This window comes from Ictalurus furcatus, chromosome 18 (genome assembly GCF_023375685.1).
Source record: "Ictalurus furcatus strain D&B chromosome 18, Billie_1.0, whole genome shotgun sequence".
NCBI lineage: Eukaryota > Metazoa > Chordata > Actinopteri > Siluriformes > Ictaluridae > Ictalurus > Ictalurus furcatus.
In genome coordinates this window covers 18,178,538-18,200,776 of record NC_071272.1, presented here as the reverse complement: position 1 = coordinate 18,200,776, position 22,239 = coordinate 18,178,538, and the positions used below count along the sequence as shown (strand labels likewise).

At 39.2% G+C, this 22,239-nt stretch overlaps 2 protein-coding genes across 6 annotated transcripts in view; one reads left to right on the top strand and one right to left on the bottom strand.

The window, feature by feature from the left end:
• Positions 1 to 351: 351 nt before the first annotated feature.
• On the top strand, positions 352 to 11,276 carry nadk2 (NAD kinase 2, mitochondrial). 4 transcript variants are annotated; one of them, XM_053649496.1, is made up of 12 exons: positions 352 to 2,063; positions 2,884 to 2,972; positions 3,077 to 3,165; positions 3,300 to 3,381; positions 4,034 to 4,117; positions 4,575 to 4,711; positions 4,887 to 4,974; positions 6,416 to 6,559; positions 6,638 to 6,693; positions 8,304 to 8,357; positions 8,445 to 8,568; positions 9,772 to 11,276. In XM_053649496.1, the coding sequence occupies exons 1-12, from the start codon at positions 1,830 to 1,832 to the stop codon at positions 9,908 to 9,910; spliced, it is 1,320 nt and encodes a 439-aa protein (XP_053505471.1). In that variant the 5' UTR covers positions 352 to 1,829; the 3' UTR covers positions 9,911 to 11,276. The 4 variants fall into 4 exon arrangements, with proteins under 4 accessions (XP_053505471.1, XP_053505473.1, XP_053505470.1 ...); XM_053649498.1 differs by having other exon boundaries at positions 353 to 2,063; positions 6,464 to 6,559; XM_053649495.1 differs by having other exon boundaries at positions 354 to 2,063; positions 3,077 to 3,204.
• Positions 11,277 to 12,828: 1,552 nt separating this feature from the next.
• The window catches only part of skp2 (S-phase kinase-associated protein 2, E3 ubiquitin protein ligase), a 9,835-nt gene continuing 424 nt past the window's right edge, over positions 12,829 to 22,239 (bottom strand). Inside the window, exons 1-10 of one of the 2 annotated variants that reach the window (XM_053649500.1) lie at positions 22,159 to 22,239; positions 20,090 to 20,328; positions 19,754 to 19,868; positions 19,526 to 19,669; positions 19,300 to 19,434; positions 19,117 to 19,215; positions 18,074 to 18,201; positions 16,847 to 16,898; positions 16,648 to 16,755; positions 12,829 to 15,481 (exon numbers count right to left, since the gene is read on the bottom strand). The exon at positions 22,159 to 22,239 is cut by the window's right edge and continues 424 nt beyond it. In XM_053649500.1, coding sequence (XP_053505475.1) covers positions 15,280 to 15,481; positions 16,648 to 16,755; positions 16,847 to 16,898; positions 18,074 to 18,201; positions 19,117 to 19,215; positions 19,300 to 19,434; positions 19,526 to 19,669; positions 19,754 to 19,868; positions 20,090 to 20,328; positions 22,159 to 22,172 — 1,236 coding nt within the window. In that variant the 5' untranslated portion in view covers positions 22,173 to 22,239 and the 3' untranslated portion in view covers positions 12,829 to 15,279. Of the gene's footprint in view, positions 15,482 to 16,647; positions 16,756 to 16,846; positions 16,899 to 18,073; positions 18,202 to 19,116; positions 19,216 to 19,299; positions 19,435 to 19,525; positions 19,670 to 19,753; positions 19,869 to 20,089; positions 20,869 to 22,158 lie in introns of those variants that run through there. The other variant, XM_053649499.1, reaches the window with a different exon arrangement.

The window sequence follows — 22,239 nt, the reverse complement described above, 5'->3', positions numbered from 1 at the left end:
TGTCTGTTGTGTGTGAATGTGCACCCCGTCCAGGGTGTCCCCTGCCTTGTGTCCTGGGATATGTTCCAGGTTCCACTGCGACTCTGTGTAGGATAAGTGGTACAGAAAATGGATGGATGGAGGGATGTTTCCTTCCTTCTTTCCTTTTGGTTTTTGTTATATACGCCTAAGGTTGTGCAGAGTCTAAGTAATAGATCTTTCCTTTTATTATTAATGATTAATGATCACTTGTGAGTTTTGAAATGTTTGATTAATACCGTGAAACCGTGATGTTTTTAGGCTGGGTTCTCATACCGTAAAGATATCAAACCGTCCCACTGATTAGACGTGTACGTGCAGAGGTGCAACCCGCGCACTCCCAGTGACGTAAAAGGCGCGTGCTTTAAAGATGGCGGCGTCTGTGCATGTCGGAAGTAACACTAGTGTTTTCATTAGCACTCAGCTAAAGTCTAAAGTTTAGAAAACTGTTTCGACTCGATTGGACGGATCACCGCTCACGTCGATAAACTGCACCAGGACCTGTCAGAAAAAGAAGTGGGAGAGGGTTTGCTAGCTGGTTAGCAGTGTAGAGGCTGTGTCTACACCCGCCCACTACTGAAACCTTACCGCGCGTATTTGCATGAAGTTTTAACGGTGTTTAGTTTCAGCAGTTTGTGTTTTTGTGAATGTTACCTAGTCTCTTGCGCTATCAAGGTTGACAATTAGATAAGCGAACTTTTCTTCCTGGCAGCTAGCTGTTTAATTTAGCGTAGCTGACAGGTCCATATGTGACCTTTGCTGTGGTTACTACTTCCGAGCGAACTATCGAGAACTTTTCTGCCACTGCAAGTTGTCTGGTTGTTGCACTTTATGAATTGGGGAGCACCTTGTAATTAGTTCTTTCGTTATTTAAAGACAACTTTGCTAGCTTGGTAATGCTTCTGTAGAACTGGGCGAACTTTTAGCTAGCTAGTTGGCAAGCTAGCAAACTAGCTAAACTGACAGGTGGGCAGCTGTCTTCTTATAATAGCTACTAGACCTGTTATAAAGCTAGGTTCTATTCTATACCTGTCAGGGTGGTCATAGGGAGGATAATATAACATATTTGGTGAAGTATTTCCATAGCTGAAAATTCTGTTGGTCTGTATAATAATGCATTGAATAAGTCGTATATTACTACCCAAGTGAACCTTTTTCTAGTTAAGGCTAGTTTTGCATTATTCCACTTCTCCTGGATTATTCAGCCCATCAATATCTGGAAAACAAAAAGCTTTAAGAGTTGAATGATCAAAAAAATACAGGCCCCTAACAATTTAATGCAGAGGGACAGTTTTCTTTCTTTCTTTTTTGTGGGAGCTGCCTGGAAACTTTTCTTTCCTAAGGTCCCTTTGGGCACACTGACTACTGCTTAGCTAGGTGGGAAGCTGTATCATTTTTTGTTGTTGTTTATTTATTTATTTTTTTTTTATAATACCGGTCATTAACCTGTGTCATATTATTATATACCTGTGAGAGAGAAGATATAATAATATAATGACTTGGGTAAAGAAATGAGATATTTCCATAGCAGAACTTTCTGATAATTCTACCATTTGGGATGTCTGTAATCAGAAGAGACTAGGTTCCTGCATTATTCAACCCATCAGCACCCGGATACAAGAAATCTTCAAGCAGATTTGCCCTCCCTGACAGGTTAATGCACTGGTGCAGGTTTTCACCCAGACGGTTTTCGTTGGCTAGGGTCTCTTTGCATCCACTGTCTACTCGGGACCCCTACGATCCTCCTTATCGTTCTCCTGTTTACACACATTCGGACAGAACCACTAGAGTCGCAAACGTTTGTCACTAGAATGACACTCCCTACTTTAAGGACATTTCTCTGCTGTCGAAATCCAGTCGTGACTATTATCAACGGGAGCGGTCGTCTGTATTTCCATCAGACCGACGTGTGTAAAGATGCTTTACAGGCTGACTGTGGTTTCAAACCTTCAAAAGTTGCAGTGGTGACTAAAACCACACGATATGAATTCGAGCAGCAGAGGTATCTCTGCGCTGGACTGTCGGAAGAGCCTCTCAAACAGCTGGTAAGCTGTTTAAATCTCTTTAAATGTATTATTATCTCATCAAATATTTGTCTGGATTATTCAGTCTCAGATAAAAGGGTACTAAGCTGTACCTCATAAGTACCTGATCTGAAATATGTTTCTCTTTTGCGTGCAGCTCAACCGGATGTAAAGCTCTGGCATTTTAAAATCTGATTCCCTACCCAAAAAATTGCATTTTAAGATTCAATTTCAACTCCCGGACATTTTGACAGTCCTTATCTGATTATAAATGGAATCGATTAGGCTTCTGTTTGTTTTGGTAGCTATCCAGGAACTTGAACAATGTGTGGCATTCACTGTGTGAGGACAGACAGACTTTTTAACACTGTTTGTTAAACTGGTTGCTCGCACTACAGGATCTTTGCAGAAAGATAGCATGGGCATGGTTAGAAAGTAACCGCATGGTTTTTGTGAAAATATTTAAGGTTTCTAAAAGTTGAGGTGTTAAACTAGGTTCTGATTTTATTTTGTTTGGCCTTTTTTTTTTTTTTTTTTTTTTTTTTTTTTTGCCTGTTTTTCAGAATTCAGCCACAGCGACATCCAGCAGTTTTTCCCACACCACTACACATTTATGTAGAGAATGGCGTCACTGAGCCAGAAACTGTCTTCTGAAACATTCTTCTTTTTTACTTTAAAATCAGCCTGAAGCAAAACAAACACTTAAAACCTCATTCCAGGACTTTGCAGTATTCTGTTCCACCACACCTTAAACAAAGTGAACTTACTTGTAACACAGTAATGTCCTGTCTTCAAAATTTCTATTTGTACTCTATTTTAATTTTGTCTACTGTGTCTCCAGCTTGCCTTGAAGGGATCCAGTTACAGTGGACTTCTGGAAAGGCACAACATTCACACGCGCAATGTTGGACACATAGTGAACAATCTGCAGTAAGTGATCGATATTATGCTATATAAAATGTTAATGATGATGCATTGATATTGTATAACAAACATAATTATTTTTTTCATCGCCTGTTTATAAATATCTTTAGAAAGCAAGGCATGGAGGTCCGTGTGGTTAAAAGAGGAGAGTATGATGAAGACACAGTCAGATGGGCAGATGCTATTGTGTCTGCTGGAGGTAGGTTCGTTTGTGCTGATGAATCAGGAGGGGAAAAAGGTAATTAATAAGCCAGTGTGGCACAGCGACACATTTCACCTTTACAGCAGTGTTTATACCTCCAGGCAGTTTCATGTTCTCTTTTTCTACTTTAGGTGATGGCACCATGCTGCTGGTTGCTAGTAAAGTGTTTGATAAGAACAAACCTGTAATTGGAGTCAACACTGATCCAGAACGGTAAAAACATAGATTTACACACATTGGGCCTCATTTCTCAATGTTTTAGTAAAGTTGTGTGTAAATGACTTAATAGGACAAACTGATTTTCATTGCGCAGATGATGTATATTTAGCAACCACCACAAAACCATGAAAATAAAGCTCACAGAGAGCATCCACAAAACTCCGTAAAAAGTAAAGCTCACAAAACGATGTCTAAACGGTGAAAGAGCATTTAGGTTAATGGCATTTTACAGATTCTAATATCCAAAGAGACTTAAATTTATCTTAATTATACAGCTAAGCAGTTGAGGGTTAAGGGCCTTGCTCAAGGGCCAGCTTGGCAGTGCTGGTGTTTGAACTCCTGACACACACTAACTCTTCCTCCTTTTATAGGGCAGAATTATTTTTGTTGTAATTGAACAGCTAGTCTTATTCATATTAATTTATGGGTTTGCTTTGGATTGCTTTCTTGCACGAACTCACTTCAGTTCTAAGATTTAACATTGATTAAATGAGGTTTACGTTCACAAAAACATTTGAACGTTTTTTTGAACAAACTTAATTTACAAATAAATTTGTTCGAATCTAGCTTGGTAAATGCTTTAGTTTTTTTTAAATTTTTTTATTTTTTAATGTATCATGTATGTTTTTTCTGTTTGTAAATGAAGGTCTGAGGGCCATCTGTGCTTGCCTGTACACTATACACATGCATTCTCTGAAGCATTACGAAAACTTAAGAAGGGAGACTTCAGGTGGGTCTCGTATTATTATCTTTACCATTAATTTTTCAGTCTTTTTGCTGAGTTTCACTATGATTATTTTTTTTTGTCCCATGATCTCAAAAGTACTACTTGTATTTCCTGGGAGTTTGATATATACAGACAGGTAGTAAAAAAATACAGTATTTATACTATTTAGCCATGTAGATGCATGTAGGTGAGATGCCAATTAAATAAAAAACAATAGATAGGTTAGATAACTTTTATTGTAATAAAAACTAAGTTTATTGTCTATTTCTGGAAAATTGATTTCAGCATCACAACGGTTGCAACACACACGACATGAATCATTAATCAGAACATGCATAAAACATAAAGGAGCTTTGATCTCCTGCTATAAAGTGCACAGGTGAACAGGTATTGGTAAAATCTGTTATACCTGTAAAGTAAATACACCAAGAAATCACCCAGGTCTGTCCGCCTGTCCCAGGTGGCAGTGGCGCCAGCGAATCCGCATACACTTGGAGGGCACAGGGATCAACCCCACTCCAGTGGATCTGCACGAGCAGCAGATGAGTTTAGAGCAACACACCAAAGCACACCGCATCACCACCAACTCCCAGCACAGTAAGGCCTCCTAATGCAAACCATTTCCCCCACTGTATACACTTACTTCACTGCTCAACACTTTTTTTTTTTTTTCCCCCCCGTCACTTTCTCCAATTTCCTTAATTTCCAAAGAATGTGAGAACAGAAATGCAAGCTTAAAATGTGTTGAGAGCTGTTATTGTTTTGCTGACAGGAAGAACACATGAAACCTACAATTCACCTTACTTACTTCCTGTCCGAGGACTCAATGAAATCTTCATCGGAGAGTCCCTCTCCTCCAGGTGCCTGAAATAACCATATCGTGTTGCTTTAAAGGAAAAGTCCACCCTGAAACACATTAAATATGTTTATATGGAAATACACTATATGGCCAAATGGATCTGGACACCTGACTTTCACAACCATTCCATTGCAAAACCATGGGCACTAATATGGCCCCCTCCCCTTCTTTGCTTCTATAACAGCCTTCTCTTCTTTGGGAAGGATATCCACTAGATTTTGGTATGTGGCAACGTTTTACATTTACAGCATTTGGCAGACACCCATATCCCGAGCGACCTACATTTATCTAATTTATACAATTGAGCAGTTGAGGGTTAAGGCCTTGCTCAAGGGACCAACAGTGGCAGCTTGGCAGTGCTGGGATTTTAACTCCCAACCTTAACTTAAACACTGAGCTACCACTTTGTTACATCGTTCAGCCACAAGCGCATTAGTGAGGTTAAGTACTAATGTCAGCTAAGAAGGCCTGGCACGCAATCTGACGTTTCAGTTAATCCTAAATATGTTCAATGGGGTTGAGATCAGGGCTCTGTGCAGGCCACTTAGATTCTCAGTAGACACTCAGTAGAGATGTCATGGCTGCACTTTATGCACAGAAACATTGATTGATATGCTGGTACATGTTTGGGCCTCTTAGTTCCAGTAAAGGGAAATTGTAATGCTACAGCATACAAAGACAATTGTGTGCTTCCACCTCTGTAGCAACAGTTTGTGGAAGGCTCGTGTATGGGTGTGATGTCAAGTGTCCACAAACTTTTGGCCATATAGTGCGTTTGTGGTTCTGGTGGCAATTTATTTTGGTTGGTGGTGTATTTTCGTTAGCAGTTGTGTTCAGCGCTGATGTCACAGGGAAACTGTGCTAACACGGTTGCAATGGCATTTAACAAGAGAAAAAAAATTCTGTCTCCACTATCTCAAACCCAAGGAATAATGGTCAGATTTCACTGTTGCCTCCAAAAAAATCCCAGTGATACTCATGAAAAATCCAATGCAGAATTAGTGGAGATGTGAAAGTTCCAGTATGCAATGCAGCTATACAACATGGTTGCTCTGAGCAGGCAGAGATGATGTTTGGCTAGTGATTTAAGAACTAAAGCTTTGTTCTCTTTAGGTAGAGATTAAGCAAGGGCTAAATCCCAGTACACCACTGTGGGTAGGTGGTTAACGTAGAGAGACAGGTGGTTAATGTAGGAACTCGCTAACACCAAAATATTACAAAAACAAAATCTTGGATACCACTGAAGAACACATAATATTTGTAAATATTAATATGCAAGTCATTCAGGGTGGATTTTTTTATTTTTTATTTTTTCTTCCTTTTAACAATTTCAACTGTGTTCTCCTTGGCCATCAAGCATGTTGTCTCATCAACCCATCTTCCTACTTAGTCCATCTGTCCTCGCCCATCTCCCCTTATTTGTGGATCTCTATCTGCCACAGGGTGAAGTATAAATCCTTCAAACCCCATCTTACCCTCTCGCTCCATAGGGCTTCCTACTATGAGATCTCCATTGATGATGGACCATGGGAGAAGCAGAAGAGCTCAGGACTTAGCGTTTGCACTGGAACTGGATCCAAAGCCTGGTATATGAGCGTGTCTTCTTGCTTATTTTAATTACTAGTATTAAATATCCTGGTGACTCATTGAATTTTTATGTGCAGGTCTTATAATATTAATAAACTTGTGGAACAGACTGTGGAGGATGTCCTTCGAATAGGTAAGGACAGAATAAAACATTCACAAAGACTGTCTTTTTTTTTTTTTTTTTTTTTTTTTTTTTTTTTTTAAATTTTTGTCCTAACCACTGTACACTGCATCTTGAATTAAAACTAATATTCCAATTACCTGGTGTTATCAGGTGTTTAAAGCAGTTGCACAAAAAAAGACATTTTTGTGCACCATGACTAATAAGTCTGGCTTTTCTTTTGGGTTCCACTAAACTCTAGCTACTCGCCTTAATTGAGCTGCTGCTTTAACTACCACACCTCACATTTTCTCAGACGCGTATTGTAATGACCCACAGTGAAGCCTGAGTGAAACTAGCTGGTCAGGATAGAAAGGTTTTTGAAGTAGGAAAGAAATCAAAAGGAATACAATGAAAATATGTTGAAATGCATGTCAAAGTCTGTTAACTGTGTAAGTTGGAAAACATCCAGGCTTTGAGAAATCTGAACAGGAGGTTTGAGCATAAAACTGCCCTTACAGAAAGTATATACACTGCCCTCCATTAATCTCGGCATCCTTGGTGAATATGAGCAAATTATTCACAAAAAAAATACTCTGCTCTCATGGATATCAAACAATTGCAAACAAAACACAGGTTTATCAAAAAAAAAAAAAAATCTTTGTTAAATATAGGTGTGCAACAATTATGGGCACCCTTTTAGTCAAGGGAGCTACCTCCCTTTGCCAAGATAACAGCCCTGAGTCTTCTCCTATAATGCCTGATGATGTTGGAGAATACATGGCAAGGGATCTGAGACCGTTCCTCCATACAGAATCTCTCCAGATCCTACACATTTCGAGGCCCATGCTAGTGGACTCTCCTCTTCAGTTCACCCCACAGGTTTTTTATGGGTTTCAAGTCAGGGGACTGGGATGGCCATGGCAGGACCTTGATTTTGTGGTCAGTAAACCATTTTTGTGTTGATTTTGGATCATTGCCCTGCTGGAAGATCCACCCACGGCCCATCTGAAGCTTTTCTAGCAGAGACAGTCAGGATTTCATTTAATATCTGTTGATATTTGATAGTCCATGATGCCATGTATCCTAACAATTTCCAGGTCCTCTGGCAGAAAAACAGCTCCAAAACATTAAAGAGCCGCCACCATATTTAACCGTGGGCATGAGGTACTTTTCCATATGGCTACCTCTCTGCGTGTGCTAAAACCACCTCTGGTGTTTATTGATAAAAAGCTCTATTTTGGTTTCATCTGACCATAGAACCCGATCCTATTTGAAGATCCAGTAGTGTCTGGCAAACTGAAGACGCTTGAGTTTGTTTTTGGGTGAAAGTAGAGGCTTTTTTCTTGAAACCCTTCCAAACAACTTGTGGTGATGTAGGTGACTTCGGATTGTAGTTTCGGAAACTTTCTGACCCCAAGACGCAACTAACTTCTGTAATTCTCCAGCTGTGATCCTCTGAGATTTTTTGGCCACTCAAACCGTCCACTTCAGTGTGTTGAGACAATATAGACACGCGTCCAATTCCTGTCAGGTCCCATGGGGTACACTTAAAGGATGCATCTATTTTATAGTATTGACCCTCCCTGAACAAATAAAATGGTGTACTTTACAGTGACAATGATGTCAAATATGTTTCACAGGCAAAGAAAAAACTGCTTTGGATATTCCACTAAACCAGGAAGTCATCAGAAGCGGTGAGTGCAGCTTAACTTCCTCTTCTCAGAAAATGTGGATTTTTGTCCTCTTCTTCTCATGATTGTCATGTTTTGGGATGCGTTTAGTGACTGAGGCATACAATGAAGCGCTCATATTCAGTCCAGAGGAGAACAGAGTTTTCTTTAGTGTCCGAGAGCCCATCGTCAACAGAGTATTTTCCAACAGCCGCCAAAGAGGATTTGCAAGCAAGTGAGTATTGGGTTCTGTACTGTATGTCTTTTGGGGACTGTGCTTATAATCGCAGGTTTGCGTTCACAGTAGGCGTGCGAGATTGTGTGTAATGTGCCATCATCTTATTGTGTCTCCTGACTATTGCTGAATGGTCTGAATATGGAAAATAATGAACAACAGAATTACTGTTACCACCCCAAAGTTGGTATTTTCTTGTACCAGCACGTTTTATTCCACTACCACAGCAGTTTGCTAATACTTGTATTGATGCAGCATTATTTTTATCCGTTTACATTTAATGATGCGGAACATCCGAGAAACATGTTCGTTCCTGTTATTACTAACATTATAGCGGCTATAAAGTCATTCCCTCACCAACCTCCTTTTTTTCCCCTCTCGTTTGAAGTTAATAAGAAATAACAACTCGTGGCAGTAAACTTATTGCACATTAAACAGTGCTGACACTGGACACATTTTCCACAAATGTTAGATAAACATCTTCTCACACAAAAGTTCACCATATCAGTAAGTACATTTTTTTTTTTATGCTATTATTATTACGCTAAGGTTTGTCCACTTTTTGGACAAACCGTAGCAATTTTCCAAATGTGGCCAGTACTGTCCTGCAAGCACGAGGTCTTGCTTTCCCACTGCACTCACACCTCTCTCTGCGTCTGCTCTGTTCAGTGAGTGGCTGAGAGCCTGAGATTTAACAATGCCATGGATAACGAGATGCGCCCTTCGTCCCAATTTACATCATTCGTATGCGAATGTTTTTAAAAAGCAAGACGAATGTAACGCAACATGTTTTACATGTAATATAGTCCACGTTATTACAGCCTAGTTCTCTTGTTCAAAGTAGTTATACTGTTCAGAAACATTTTTGATAATTCATGTTCCATACCTGTCTGTTATATAGTTTTATAAAAGTTATTTTTTTAAACATCATAAAAGTAATTAAAAAAGTACAAAAACACAAAAGCAAAAAAATCTATCTATCCACCCATCTATCTATCAAAAACAGATGATCGATAGATAGATATGGAGTGCCACATGATAGTGGAGGCTTGGGGGGGGTTTAGTTACAAAAAGGTTGAGAACCTCTGTACTAGAGAAAAAATAACACGGAATGCATTAATATATTACCTGATATGATGATTTGTTAAAAGCCATATTTCGAAGATGTTCATGTTTAATCTCTCTTAAATGTGTTGCTTTAAGGGTGTGTGTCCGCTCAAGGTGCTGGGACGCCTGCATGGTGGTGGATGGAGGAACATCCTTTGAGTTCAACGATGGTGCTATTGCCACTATAAGCTTACATGAGGAGGACCTGCTGAAAACGGTTCTGCTTGATGATTGAACTCATGAACGTAGTTTAGCATCGGAACTGCATCATCAAGCCTGGACAGGAAATGATCGCTGACGTAAGGTCAGAAACGGGTTACTGTTACAACCTGAAGGCTCATTATGTTTGAGATGAAAATGAACTTGTACTTTTATAGTTTTACAGGTAGGATAAGAATCTTTGTGGTGTTGATATGAAATCCCTGATGGTTGCCTCAGGTGGAAATTGATGCATTTGCTCAGGAAGAATTGTCTTGGATTCTAGCCCAGACAAAATGTCATGCGTTTTGTTGCCATTATTCTCCACTATTAAGAAGAAATCTATATAAATCTGCAAGTAGATCAATTTTGTTTGCACTTTTGGATTGCTGCCATGCAAATGTGAATATAAGCAGGACATGCAGCATTAAACATCCAGGGGTATGTGTGGTTATGGTGATACGTTCGCTAGTTGATTTTTGGTACACGATGCATATTCCAAAATGTAATGCCAACAAAACAGTATAGCCACATGATGAATCACGTTTGTTCCATCATAACTACTTAATGCAAAAAAAATTTTTATACCCAGTCAACCGATTTTTCATCTGCTCACAATATTTTCTAAAGACTTTACTAAAATAGAAACCAATTATTAATGTAAACTAAAGTGATCATGACAAGTATTTGGTAAATATGAATAAATTAATGCGGTAAACACATGCAAATGTTAGCTCTCCACTGGGCCAGATCCACTCCTGTGTTAACAAGCTTAGCAGTTTTTGTTTTGTTTTACAAGTTTCAAATCACTTATCACTGGTGTGTCCACAAAGTTTTTTGGGTCCTGTCAGATCCCAGTTCTGATACACAGCTCTAGTTTACATTTTCAGTTGGTCAGTGTTACTGAAGTACTGATTATGTGATATTGTCAGAAAAGTGCATAATGGAATCATTTATTGCAATACTTCTGTACCATCATATCACCCACCCCTAGTATTCAATCATCTAGTAATAATAAATGTAGGCGCATGGAATTGTTTGCTTTTCCGCTCCTCAAAGGGGACTTGTTCGAAATTTGTGAAGTCGTTCAGTAGAATTGATGAAACCCTTCAGGTGAGTGACTCAAATAGAACTGGAGTTGCTCGGATGTACTGAAATAAGACATTCAGCCCTGAATCAGTTCATTTACACCACTTAGTGGCCACGTGGTACAAAATATAGTATTATGAGTTAAGAAGCCCATGGTATTGGCAGATCAGAGCATTACACGTTGTATTGCTGCACTAAACTGTTCTTGTTGGAAAGGAGTGTGCCATAGTAAGTTTTGTTTAGAGAAAAGACAACAGTGGTGTGTCTAATTGTGTTGCTGGTTTCTTTATAAAAAAATAAATAAAATAAACTTGTTTCATGTTCTAATTTTGGAAGGCTTGAAGGCCAAATTCTAAAAGCAAGTATTGTTTACACACTTTTAAATTATGTTTACCCAAATTAATCATAACCAATCTTGGCAGGTCTCCACTCCCCTCCGAAAGTGGAACAGTGAGGCTAATTCTATTGTTTTCACTACATATTGAAGACATTTGATCAGAAGACTGATTGAGATTCAGCATCTCAGCTTTCATTTCCTCATACAGGGCTCTACAGTGCGACCATTTCACTCGCATTTGCGACTGAAAAGTACTTTTGTGTGACTGTGAAAAAATATTTAGGAGCACCGATGCCAGAGTCCTGTTCAGAGTTGTGTATAATACAATCGGAATAAAAACAAACTCCAAAATGCATCTACACCGCGCAACGGTTACTTTCACACTGCTTTTCATCTCCTCAGTCAACCAAACAAGTTTGTAAATACTGCAAAGAAGCCGTTATGATGACGAGTAACTCTGTACATCATCTGCTTCTCTCGACTTCCCGATCTCACAAACCGCCATCCTTTATTGATCCCGCAAAACGACCTGCACCTGCGACCTGCTCGTGTAAACACAGTGGCGTCAGACGGAGTAAATTAATAATAATGCTAGCGCTACACGGTCGGTTTTAATTCAAACTTCTTTATTAAATAATTCCTCACCAATCATAATCAAGAGTAGCAACTTTTCAGTCTGTAAACATACAGCACACTGCTGCTCTCCTTCACTCTCTTCACCAACCCTAATACACAGCTCATTCACTTCATTTAAACAGCATCAGTTGATAAACATTGAGAGAACTGTGAAGAAAATCCCAAACGCAAGAGCCAGTGATATCACCAGCAAACTTCACATGGCAGGGGTGGAAGTATCACAATCCACCATTCAAAGACTTCAAGTGTAGAAATATAAAGGCCATACTACCAGATGCAAACCACTATTCAGCAGTAAGAATCAGAAAGCCAGTTAGAAATACAGAGATGAGCCACAAAAGTTCTGGAACCAAGATTAACCTCTACCAAAGTGTAGAGAAAGAAAGGATCTGCTCATGATCCAAAACAGATGCTTATCAGTCAAGCATGGTGGAGGTTGTGTCATGGCTGCTTCTGGAATGGGCTCACTAATCTTTACTGATGTAAATCATGATGGTAGCAGCAGAATGAATTCAGAAGCTTGGGAGAAACTTCATTATGCAGCAAGACAATGAGCCAACACAATAAAAGATTTGATCAGGGGTGAAAAGTGATAAGTTCTAGACTGGTCAAGTCAATCACCCAGATCTTAAACCCAGTTGAGCATGCATTTCATCTCCTGAAAAGGAGACCAAACTAAAACTCTCGAAACAAACAACTGAAAGAAGTTACAATGCAAGCCTAGAAAAGCATCACAAAAGAAAAAGGTAACAGTTTGGTCATGTCATCAGATCATCAGCTTCTTGCAGTTATTGCAAACAAGGGCTATGCAACCAAATAAAGTGTTATTTGTTTTAAGACTCTATTCCAATACTTTTGCTCACCTAAACATCGGGTGGTCTACCACTAAGGGTGCCATGTTTTACATTGCTTAACACATGTAGATAAGTATCAGGAAATTGAAGCTGATATTCTGATCATACCCAAATGTATAGTGAAAAGAGTAGAATTGACCTTGTGTTCCAATACTTTCAGGGGAACTGTGCAGCTAACAGCTGCCTGTGGTGTTAATGCTATTCAAACTCATGGTTTCATGACCACAGGTGTGCCAGTTTTTAAAACTGTCAACTCGGTAACCTCAAGGACTTACAATGACACCAAGTACTATTCCTCATATTTTTACTATAGAAAAGAGAACAAAATTATAGCGCAAAATATTTTATTTAAAATCAGTGAACATCCAAACAAATAAGTAAATATTCATAAAAATACAATGTCTATCCAACTTCTCGATAGAGAACTGATTCAAGTTTCCTCATGTTCATAATCAGTGGAAAATACCAACTGATTTCAAGACTTTTTGGTCACAAACAAGCCTGCTACAAATTTAAGAACAAATTGAAATAAACCAGGAAACATTTGGCAGATCTGTTTTGTAGACTTGACTCTTCTAATTATTTAGAAGTTATGAATAGAAAATATTTCAGTGAAATGTCACACAAAGTGAGTTAAATATATTGCAGCAGGTTTCCCGAAATAGCAACTTTTAGGGGGAAAGTTTTTTTTTTTTTACCTGATCAATAGTACTTATATCAATAGTAATAGTACGGAGCAGTGTTTCAGATTAGCCAAGTCAAGACATGAGCTGAGGATCAGGGAGCAGACTTGTGATTGTCAGGACAGACAATTGCCCAGGAACTGGTAACTTTCTTTTATAAGCTAGTTGCTTTACCACATGAACTGAACACTACTTATTGCAGCAGACTTATTTTAATGCTGTAAGGTCTCAAACAAAAACTGTGCGCAGTGTACAAAGCAATTAAGCATGTAGCAGGGATGCACCAATCATACAGAAGATCAGTACTGAAACACTGGACATGTTTTCCAATCTTATCCACTGATGTATATTTAATACATGCTGGATACACTCCTCTTAAATGACACTCATAACTTGGTTATGATCAGAATGATCATCTTGTAAGTAATCAATAAAACCCTGGAAAATAATTTGTGACAGTGTTCCAGTTGATTTATTTTCTAATAACAGCACAATGTATTATTCCACTCATATCATGGCAATGTGCCAATGATTACAATTTTTATTTCAGAGAATGACAGGTTATACTTTATCCAGTTATCATTACATTTTAAGTTAAGAATGCAAAACAGGTTCGTTATAGCAGCTTTAAGCAGTCACTCTCACCAGCCTCTCTCTCGCTCTCTCTCATTAAATAACACAAAATGCAACTTGTCATGTTACCGATGAACTGGAAACTCGTATTCCCAAGACTCTTTTTTTTTATAGCAGAAAATGCAAGGTACAACTTTACCCTCAGTTATAAAAACACGGACACACTGAGACGCCTATAAAAAGTTTTTAAACATCTCAGAGAAAACTTCAATAGGTCAACAACCCTCGTTTTTAACCCATTTAAGTGGAGTTTCAATCATACATTTGAGTTACAGCCAGCACTATTCTCAGATCTGCTCTTATTTAATAAACAAAAAAAAGAAAGAAACCCATCCTAACCAATCAGAATTAAGAGTTCAACATTATTAGCTGAAAAAATAATGTCAACAGATTTTTTTTTAAGAAAAAAAAATCTCCCAAATGAATCATAGGACCAGTTATGCCCTCTCAGGCTCCTGAGCACAGATGCAACAATGTCAAGGTTTGAACCCTCAATCTCCTAATGATGGGGTGCAACCACTGTGCCACTCAGAAACCCAGCTGTACCTTTTAGTCTTTACTCAAAATTCTGATTTCTGTATTGTATGGGTGCATCCCTATGAGTCACTAATTTATTAAAATGAGGATCTGGAACAAACAATACATGATAACACCTCTAGTTTAAAACTACTGAACTGAACAAAACACCATTATAATAACACGTTAAAGCACTAGAAGTCATTCACAGTTAGGTTGATGCTTTGTAAAGATCTAAAATCGTTGTTTTTCACATCTTTTTCCTAAAAACTTGAAAGGGAATAAAAACCAACATTGCATTGGAGGTCCTTTACCTTGCAAAAAGCTGTAGTTATCACTAGTGGTAACAAAAAGCATGTGAAATCAATTCACATTCTTTGCTCACAGAAACAAGTTGTAAACCAGTTGAAAGTGCAAAAGTGTTGATGCACATCTACAGTCCATACATGATCAGCACGTATGACATCAAGGAAAGATCCTGTTTCCTACAAGCGAGAAGCGATTTATACAGCATGCTAGTTGATATCACCATGACAACAGTGACTTCACAAGGTTTCCACATTATCACTTAAACCTATTCATTATTTAAAACATCCTAAAAAAAAAAAAAAAAGGCACCTTTTGTTTCGCTCCTAGCTAAACTGTGCTGGAGCACCGGTTAGGGTTTATACACCAGTCGACAGTGCATTCCCCACAGCGTGCGGTCTTTTCGCGTGGCCGCAGTGGGACGGGCCACGCCTGAGAACGGCTGGGTGTTGATCTGTGTCCGTGGCAACCCTTTACTCAGGATGGGCAGGGAGCTGTCCTGTATTAGACCAAACACCTCCAGGGTCTGCAGAGTCACAAACTTCTCAAACTCTCTAGAAACCAAAAAAAAAAAATCAGAAGACACCATTTAACATGGCAAAGAGCTTTTAAAATAAATAAATAAATAAATAACACGTTTGTACAGTCAGAGTAATAATTAACTAAATAAAAATCCACACTTCTGCTGACAGTTATATAATTAATCATATTCCTCAATAAATGAAAATGACAAATGTCAAAGGTCAGTTGGACGAAGGTAAAACGTCCCTCAAATTGTACAAAGGAATTTAGATGTGCTACATGCAGTACACTTGGGCAGTGCTGCAAGAGGAGAGATGAGAAACCTCCAACATGGCTGCCTGCACTGCTGGATAGACTCCAAACCTGTCTTTCCTGACATGCCATTGAATTTGTTTGGTACCATCAGTAAGTTGACTACAGTCAGTTTTATCCCTCAAGAAAACTGCTTTTTTGTAGTCTACATCTTGTTAGGCGAACATAATATCTACCGAGAAATCGTGTACCCGATGACCAGTCAATTAAATTAATTTACTTTTACCAAGTAACGTAATAAATGTGCTTATTGTTCTTAGATGCAAAGATGATCGTTTCAGCCAGAATTTGCAGTTTTCATTAACTAAAATTCCTACAGATTTTCCACCAAAATGGCTTTGCAGTAGATTTTGGAGTGTGGCTGTGGGGATTTGCCCATTCAGCCACAAGAGCATTAGTGAGGTCAGGCACTGATGTTGGGTGAGGAGGACCAGGGTGCAGTCAACCTTCCAGTTCATCCCAAAGATGTTCAGTGGGTTTGAGGTCAGGGCTCTGTGCAGAACACTAGAGTTCTTCCATGCCAACTTTGGCAGAGCGTGTCTTCATGCAGCTTGCTTTTTGCACAGAAGCACTGACATGCTGGAACATGATTGCGGCCCTTAGTTCCACCGAAGAGAAATTGCAATACAACAGCATACAAAGACATTCTATAAAACTGTGTGCTTCCAACTGGGTGGCAGTCATTTGAGAAACCACATGTGTGTTTGTGAGAGAGAGATATGGCCAGGTGTCCACAAACTTTTGGCCATATAGTATATATGCAACAAAAAGTTAATTAATAACAATAAAATATTGAGCTGAAAATTTGTCCAAACTAAACTCACTTTAATAATACAACCCCACTTATACATATACCTCGGTGTGTGTGCGTGTGTGTGTGTCTTACACGAGAGCAGCTGGGTGAATCTGGTAACAGCGGCTCAGTGCTAAATGTCTCAGTGAGGAGAGCTTCTGCAGGAAGGGGAAACTGTCTGTAGTCACAAGGACACTGTCACTGTGGAAAAAAAAGCGTTTGAATTAATACACGCCTGTGTAAAGAGTGCTCCCGCTGCACTGTAAACCCCTTCACCCAATTCACCTCTTACCTCAAATCTAAATGCGTGAGATTCGGACATCTTTCCACCAAAACCTTTACATCTAAATAACAGAGAAAAAGAAGCAGATGTTATTAAAGAAATCATAACTTTTACAGTAGCTGTAAGAGTTGTGGGTTAAAGAAGACAACACTGTGCTAATTAGTAATTAAGAGTAGTGTTAACCGGGATTCTGACTGATCAGAAGGTGTTGATTCATTTTCTATAAACAGCAGCCCTGACAGTAGTTCAGCTGCAGATCACAGCGCTTTTTCTAATACGCTATTGTTCCTATACTAACAACTTATACCTTTAAGACAGTGAGGGAAAAAAAACAAAACAAAAAAAAGCCTGGTAAGCGAACGACGGTTTATAGCTTTTATAACAAGTCATAACAGGAACTAACTTGTTTCGCAGAATTTCCACAACCTTAAATGTAACTATAAAAGGGAAGTATGATTTTTACTAAATGACATTTACAATTGTAAATAAACACTTCAGGACACGCTATTGTCGGGAAATGATTAACTTTGCGATGTTAACAGTAGCTCACTTATTATTTTCCTAGAACAGCACACTCCAGTGTTTTATTCTTTATATCAAAAGTCTATTACTCAAACACTATTGTAGTGGCACACAAACAAATGCTGCAAACAGCTACAGAACAAATGGCACCACTTAACATATACATGATGTGACTTACTACAGATTTGTTAATATCATAGTTTACTACATTACAACTATTCCATTTGGGTTCATTTAATTCTTCAAATGCACGTTTAAACTGGATTGTAATATCTAGACCGGTTTGTGTGAGAAAACCGACAAATTTGTCAAAACATGGGCATTATTTAAGAATCTGTAATGAATGCATGTGTCAATTTAGTGTACTCAGATCAGCAACAAGTTCTAGTTAAAAGGCACACAGCAAGTTAAATGTCCTATAAGGTTATAATGAACACTGTGTCCAAAAATTCAGACAAACATCCATTTTCTGTACCGCATATCCTACATAGGGTCAAGGGGAGCCTATCCCAGGGAACTCGGGACACCCTAGACAGAACATGGAGAACATGCAAGCTGGGAATCGAACCCTTAACCCCAGTGGTGCAAGGCAAATGTGCTAACTACCAAGACGCTGTGCCCCCCTTACACTAACATGATTATAGGAATTACAATACTGAGATTAAGTTGTAAATAAATTATTCGTTTTTTCTCTACGTAGCCCATGTTCCTTACCATCCATGGTAAAACTTTGTCTGTAACCGCTGATGTTTAACTGAGTGACGGTGGACGGGATGTTGTTGACGACAGCCTTAACATGTTCACTGCTGAAGACACACCACGACACGTTCAGCTCCTCAAGCCTGGAACATACAGAAGCAGGCAATAGTAATGTGTACAGCCTTCTGTGTCATGCTCTTCTCCAGTTTTAACACTAAATAATTACAACATCAGAGATCTGAATCTCAGATAGTACCTGGTACCAGAGGTGACTACTTTGTAAGAAGAAAAATCTCAAAAAAAAAATCTCAAAAGAAAACCCCCAAAACAACAACAACCTTAGCGCATGTCAGTAGATGAGATGCCTAATTATTTTATTTTTAATTCAATTTTTTCCCCCAGATGTGCACAAAACCAATACTAAGACAACTGAGAGGCAAAGGTCCAGTGGGAACGCTACTTAATATTCAGAAGCTCCTCCAGTCTTTTTTCTATTGGCTTACGAGACCAAGGTTGTGAATTCAGAAGTTCGGCTCACGGTGAAATTGCACACTGCCAGAAGCAAATGCGTCTTTCACATCCCATGTCCTTTCCCCTTCAGTGAACTGGCCTTCCTGCCTGGTATTCATTAACACTTGATGCATTTACAGTGTTCACTGATTCATAGTAACTGCCTGGTCAGGGTCAAGGTGGTTTAAATTAAACTACTATTTTATTTATATTTTGGAAAACAGAATTAAATAGGATAAAAGCATTTATTTTTCTTTTTTTAATGGTCCTGCACACATCTTTAGTTAGGACCAATTCTGAACCGGAGCGATGTAGTTGAGGCTGAGGAACTGTCAGAGCCACACTTCATTCTGTCAATGCTGCCATTTCTACCTCTAACCAGCCAGAACTGATTAGAGCGTTGTTATGGTGACAGTGTGCACGTCAAGCCACTTTTATCGTATCAGCGATTCAGCTGAAATAATGAAAGAAAGAAAGAAAATAAATAAATAAAAACACTGAGTGTGACAGCTCGTTTACGGTCGTAACCCCTTAGGTGCTTGTCTTACTTTGTGCAGGATTGAAGCATCTCAGTCAGAGAGTCCGCAGAAAAACCAGAACAGCCGCACAGGTTCAGCCGCACCAGCTCTGTGTTCTCACTCAAAGATCTGCACAAACAGAATGAAACATCATATCATTTTAAGCAGGACTTACACCGCAAGCATCTGTTCCATCACTTTAAGTTCACATACCGGAAGATGGCGTCAGAAAGCACGAGTCCCTCCATGCTGAGGTTCTGCAGCCGTCTGCAGCGCGACAGGATGTCCTCCAGCACAGATGTCTGCACAGTACAGCTGGACAGGTCCAAATGCTGGACACGCAGGAGTCTGCAACACACTCAGTGGTTAGGGTCATTAAACCACAACTAAACTCCAGTGTATAACACACACACACACACACACACAAAAAAAACCTCACTGTGTGTTCTTAAAGCAGGGTTCACCGATGCATGAGTGTGGACAGCGCAGCCTCGACACCCCCGCTGTGAGCACCTGACCCAGCTCGCTGTTCAGTTGTGCTTTTCCCACCAAGTCAGCGCTGTTCCACAGTGACTCATCAAACCTACACACAAACACACATTCACCATGGTAATTTCAAATTATACCCGATACATCCATATCTGAAAACTGTCGGGATGGCACTCACGCCAGTCGATGCCAGCGCTTGCAGACGCGGGATGTCCTGAGAAGGTCTTGCAGTGAGAGACAAGAGAAAATCCCCAACAGCAGCTCGTCAGGGAGAGTGTCCCAACACAGAACCCCTGCAGATAAACATGAACATCAACGTGGCCTGCTTTCACTTTACCTAACAGTTTTCCAAAATTGCCCACAATGACATTCAACTACCTGCAGAGATCAACCAACAAATCACAAATATTTCCATAAAGACATTGAAAGTGTTTCAGGGTGGAGTTTTCCTTTAAAACCAGCCATTGGAAATATGAAAAGCTTCACAACGATATGTGCTAGAATTCAAACCGACCTGCTGTGTCTCTGCTCCTCCTGGGGCGTCTGGCGAGGACAAAGCAGTTCTCTTTGCCCTTGGCACAGGGCCGCGGCTGTTTACGGGGAGGAGACCAGTTCTGGATAAGCTCGTGAGGAGTGTTTTCAGCGTGCAGACCGTCTCCATATGCACACGGCCTTTTCTTCGGTTTGGACTGCGACGTGCACAGCAGAGAGCCATCGAGGTTCTCACTCAGACACGGCAGCTCCTGGAGAGGCCTGCGACACGGGAACATTCAGTAGTCATTTTATTATGTTACACCAGATTAAATGAGGAGGCATATAAACCTCTTCTTATATTATATCCAAAACCTCATGCTATCCACTATAAAGTGCGCTCATTTGCGAGTCTAATCGGTTTATAAATCATAGGGTGTACATTACAGTCAAGCGCATTATTAAACAATTACATCCAAACTATTATACCCAAGGGCTGTGAAAGTTATTTCCGGCCACATACAGTGCCTTAAAAAGAGTAGAGAGACATTTTAGATCCCACCCTATATAGAACTCCCTATAAAGATCTCTTCAAAGTTACGTGTAGAGGGATATTTTTGTCTATTTATTAAAGCCGTAGAGATTTTTACTGCTGAACTTTCCACTGACAGAACACATTAGATTTAACTTGACATTATTTATAGGCGACATGTCTGAGTTATTGAGGTTTGGATTAACCCCAGGCCAATAACTATAGGAATAACCAAAAACTATAACTTTGATGTGTTGGTAGATAGTTATGGATAGTGATATCGAACACTAACAAAATTAAATAAAATCATGGACCTCTGGGGGTCACCAAATCCACTCAGAGAACCACTGCTAAAAACAGTAAAGTGATCTTTTGTTTTCTATACACTCTAGATCTGGAGATCTTCAACTTTTTGCAGCTAGGGACTTTTTTTTTTTTTTTTTTTAAATGACAAAATAAATTTCAGGGAGTCTCTCCAAACATAATGCAACTATTCATATTAGGCTCATATTATGCTAAAATGTGTACATTTGTGGACAGCCTGGCTATTTATAAACAGCCATAAAACTTTAATCCGGAACTTTCCACCCACTAAACCTAAACATATTAGGGTCCATAACATTTAGAGGGGACTTTTTTGTAAATCATTATGATTTGGATTAAACTCAATTTAATTTCAATTCAAGTGAGCAGTCAAACACTAACTAAAGATCTCAATATAAAACAAACATAGTTTAAAACAAACTCTCGGAGTCCCTGGACCCCACTATGAGAACCACTGCTCTAAGCTCTCAGGTACTTTTCTTGTATTTGCTTTTGGACATAAGCTCAAAAAGAACCAACTCACTAAAACATGGTGCACAATGCTTTAGAGTGTAGGGAACAGGGAGCCATTTAGGACAGTTCTAACTAAACTACTAGGGTACATTAACCTGATGATTCTGCTCACTTATCATACAAGGCTTTAAGTTCAAAATGAAACCAAATTGGACAGCTATGTTATAAAGTGAAATATATTATTTTTGCAACAACAACAAAAAACCACAATACTGCATTTTTGCTTAAAATGTATATGCGTGTTGTTTTTAATGTTACATCGCGCGCGTGCAGATGTTGCTGATGCCCGCCATAACTGCCCCTCTGATCGCGCGCAATCTCAACACCACCACAAACAAGCTCAAATTAAATGACATTAAACGCACAATCAGCGAGATTAGATGCATAAACACTTATTACTTTATTTTAACCCATATGCGCACTGTTTATAAAACTTCTATCTGATCTTCAGCGGCTGTAACATGGCTGTGTATGAAGGCCGAGGCGCGGGAGAAGCTTGGAGGGAGAACCCTGAGCTAATGCTCCATATTTGTAGGTTTTTTTCCGTCCGTTTTTAGATTTGTCATAATTTAATACTTTCAATCAAAGCAATTTTAATGAAGTCAAAATACCGATCCGCTGAAATGTATCATCAGACCGAGACTCTAAAAGTAAGTTCAACCTAAAGTTACAACTCATCTGCCTAACTTTCTATAATAAAATGCAAAACATTTTTAAGCCACAAACAGAAGGCCGGTAATTACCTCTCAGCTGACATCTCGTCTTCTTCTGCAGCCGCACGTTTATTATTGATTTATTACTGATTTCCCCGATTCTGAGCTTCT

Coding starts and splice junctions, on each gene's coding strand:
- nadk2 (XM_053649495.1), top strand. CDS start 1,830: ATGACACTCCCTACTTTAAGGACATTTCTCTGCTGTCGAAATCCAGTC. Junction 2,973..3,076: donor CACATAGTGAACAATCTGCA/GTAAGTGATCGA, acceptor AAATATCTTTAG/AAAGCAAGGCATGGAGGTCC. Junction 3,382..4,033: donor GTCAACACTGATCCAGAACG/GTAAAAACATAG, acceptor TTGTAAATGAAG/GTCTGAGGGCCATCTGTGCT.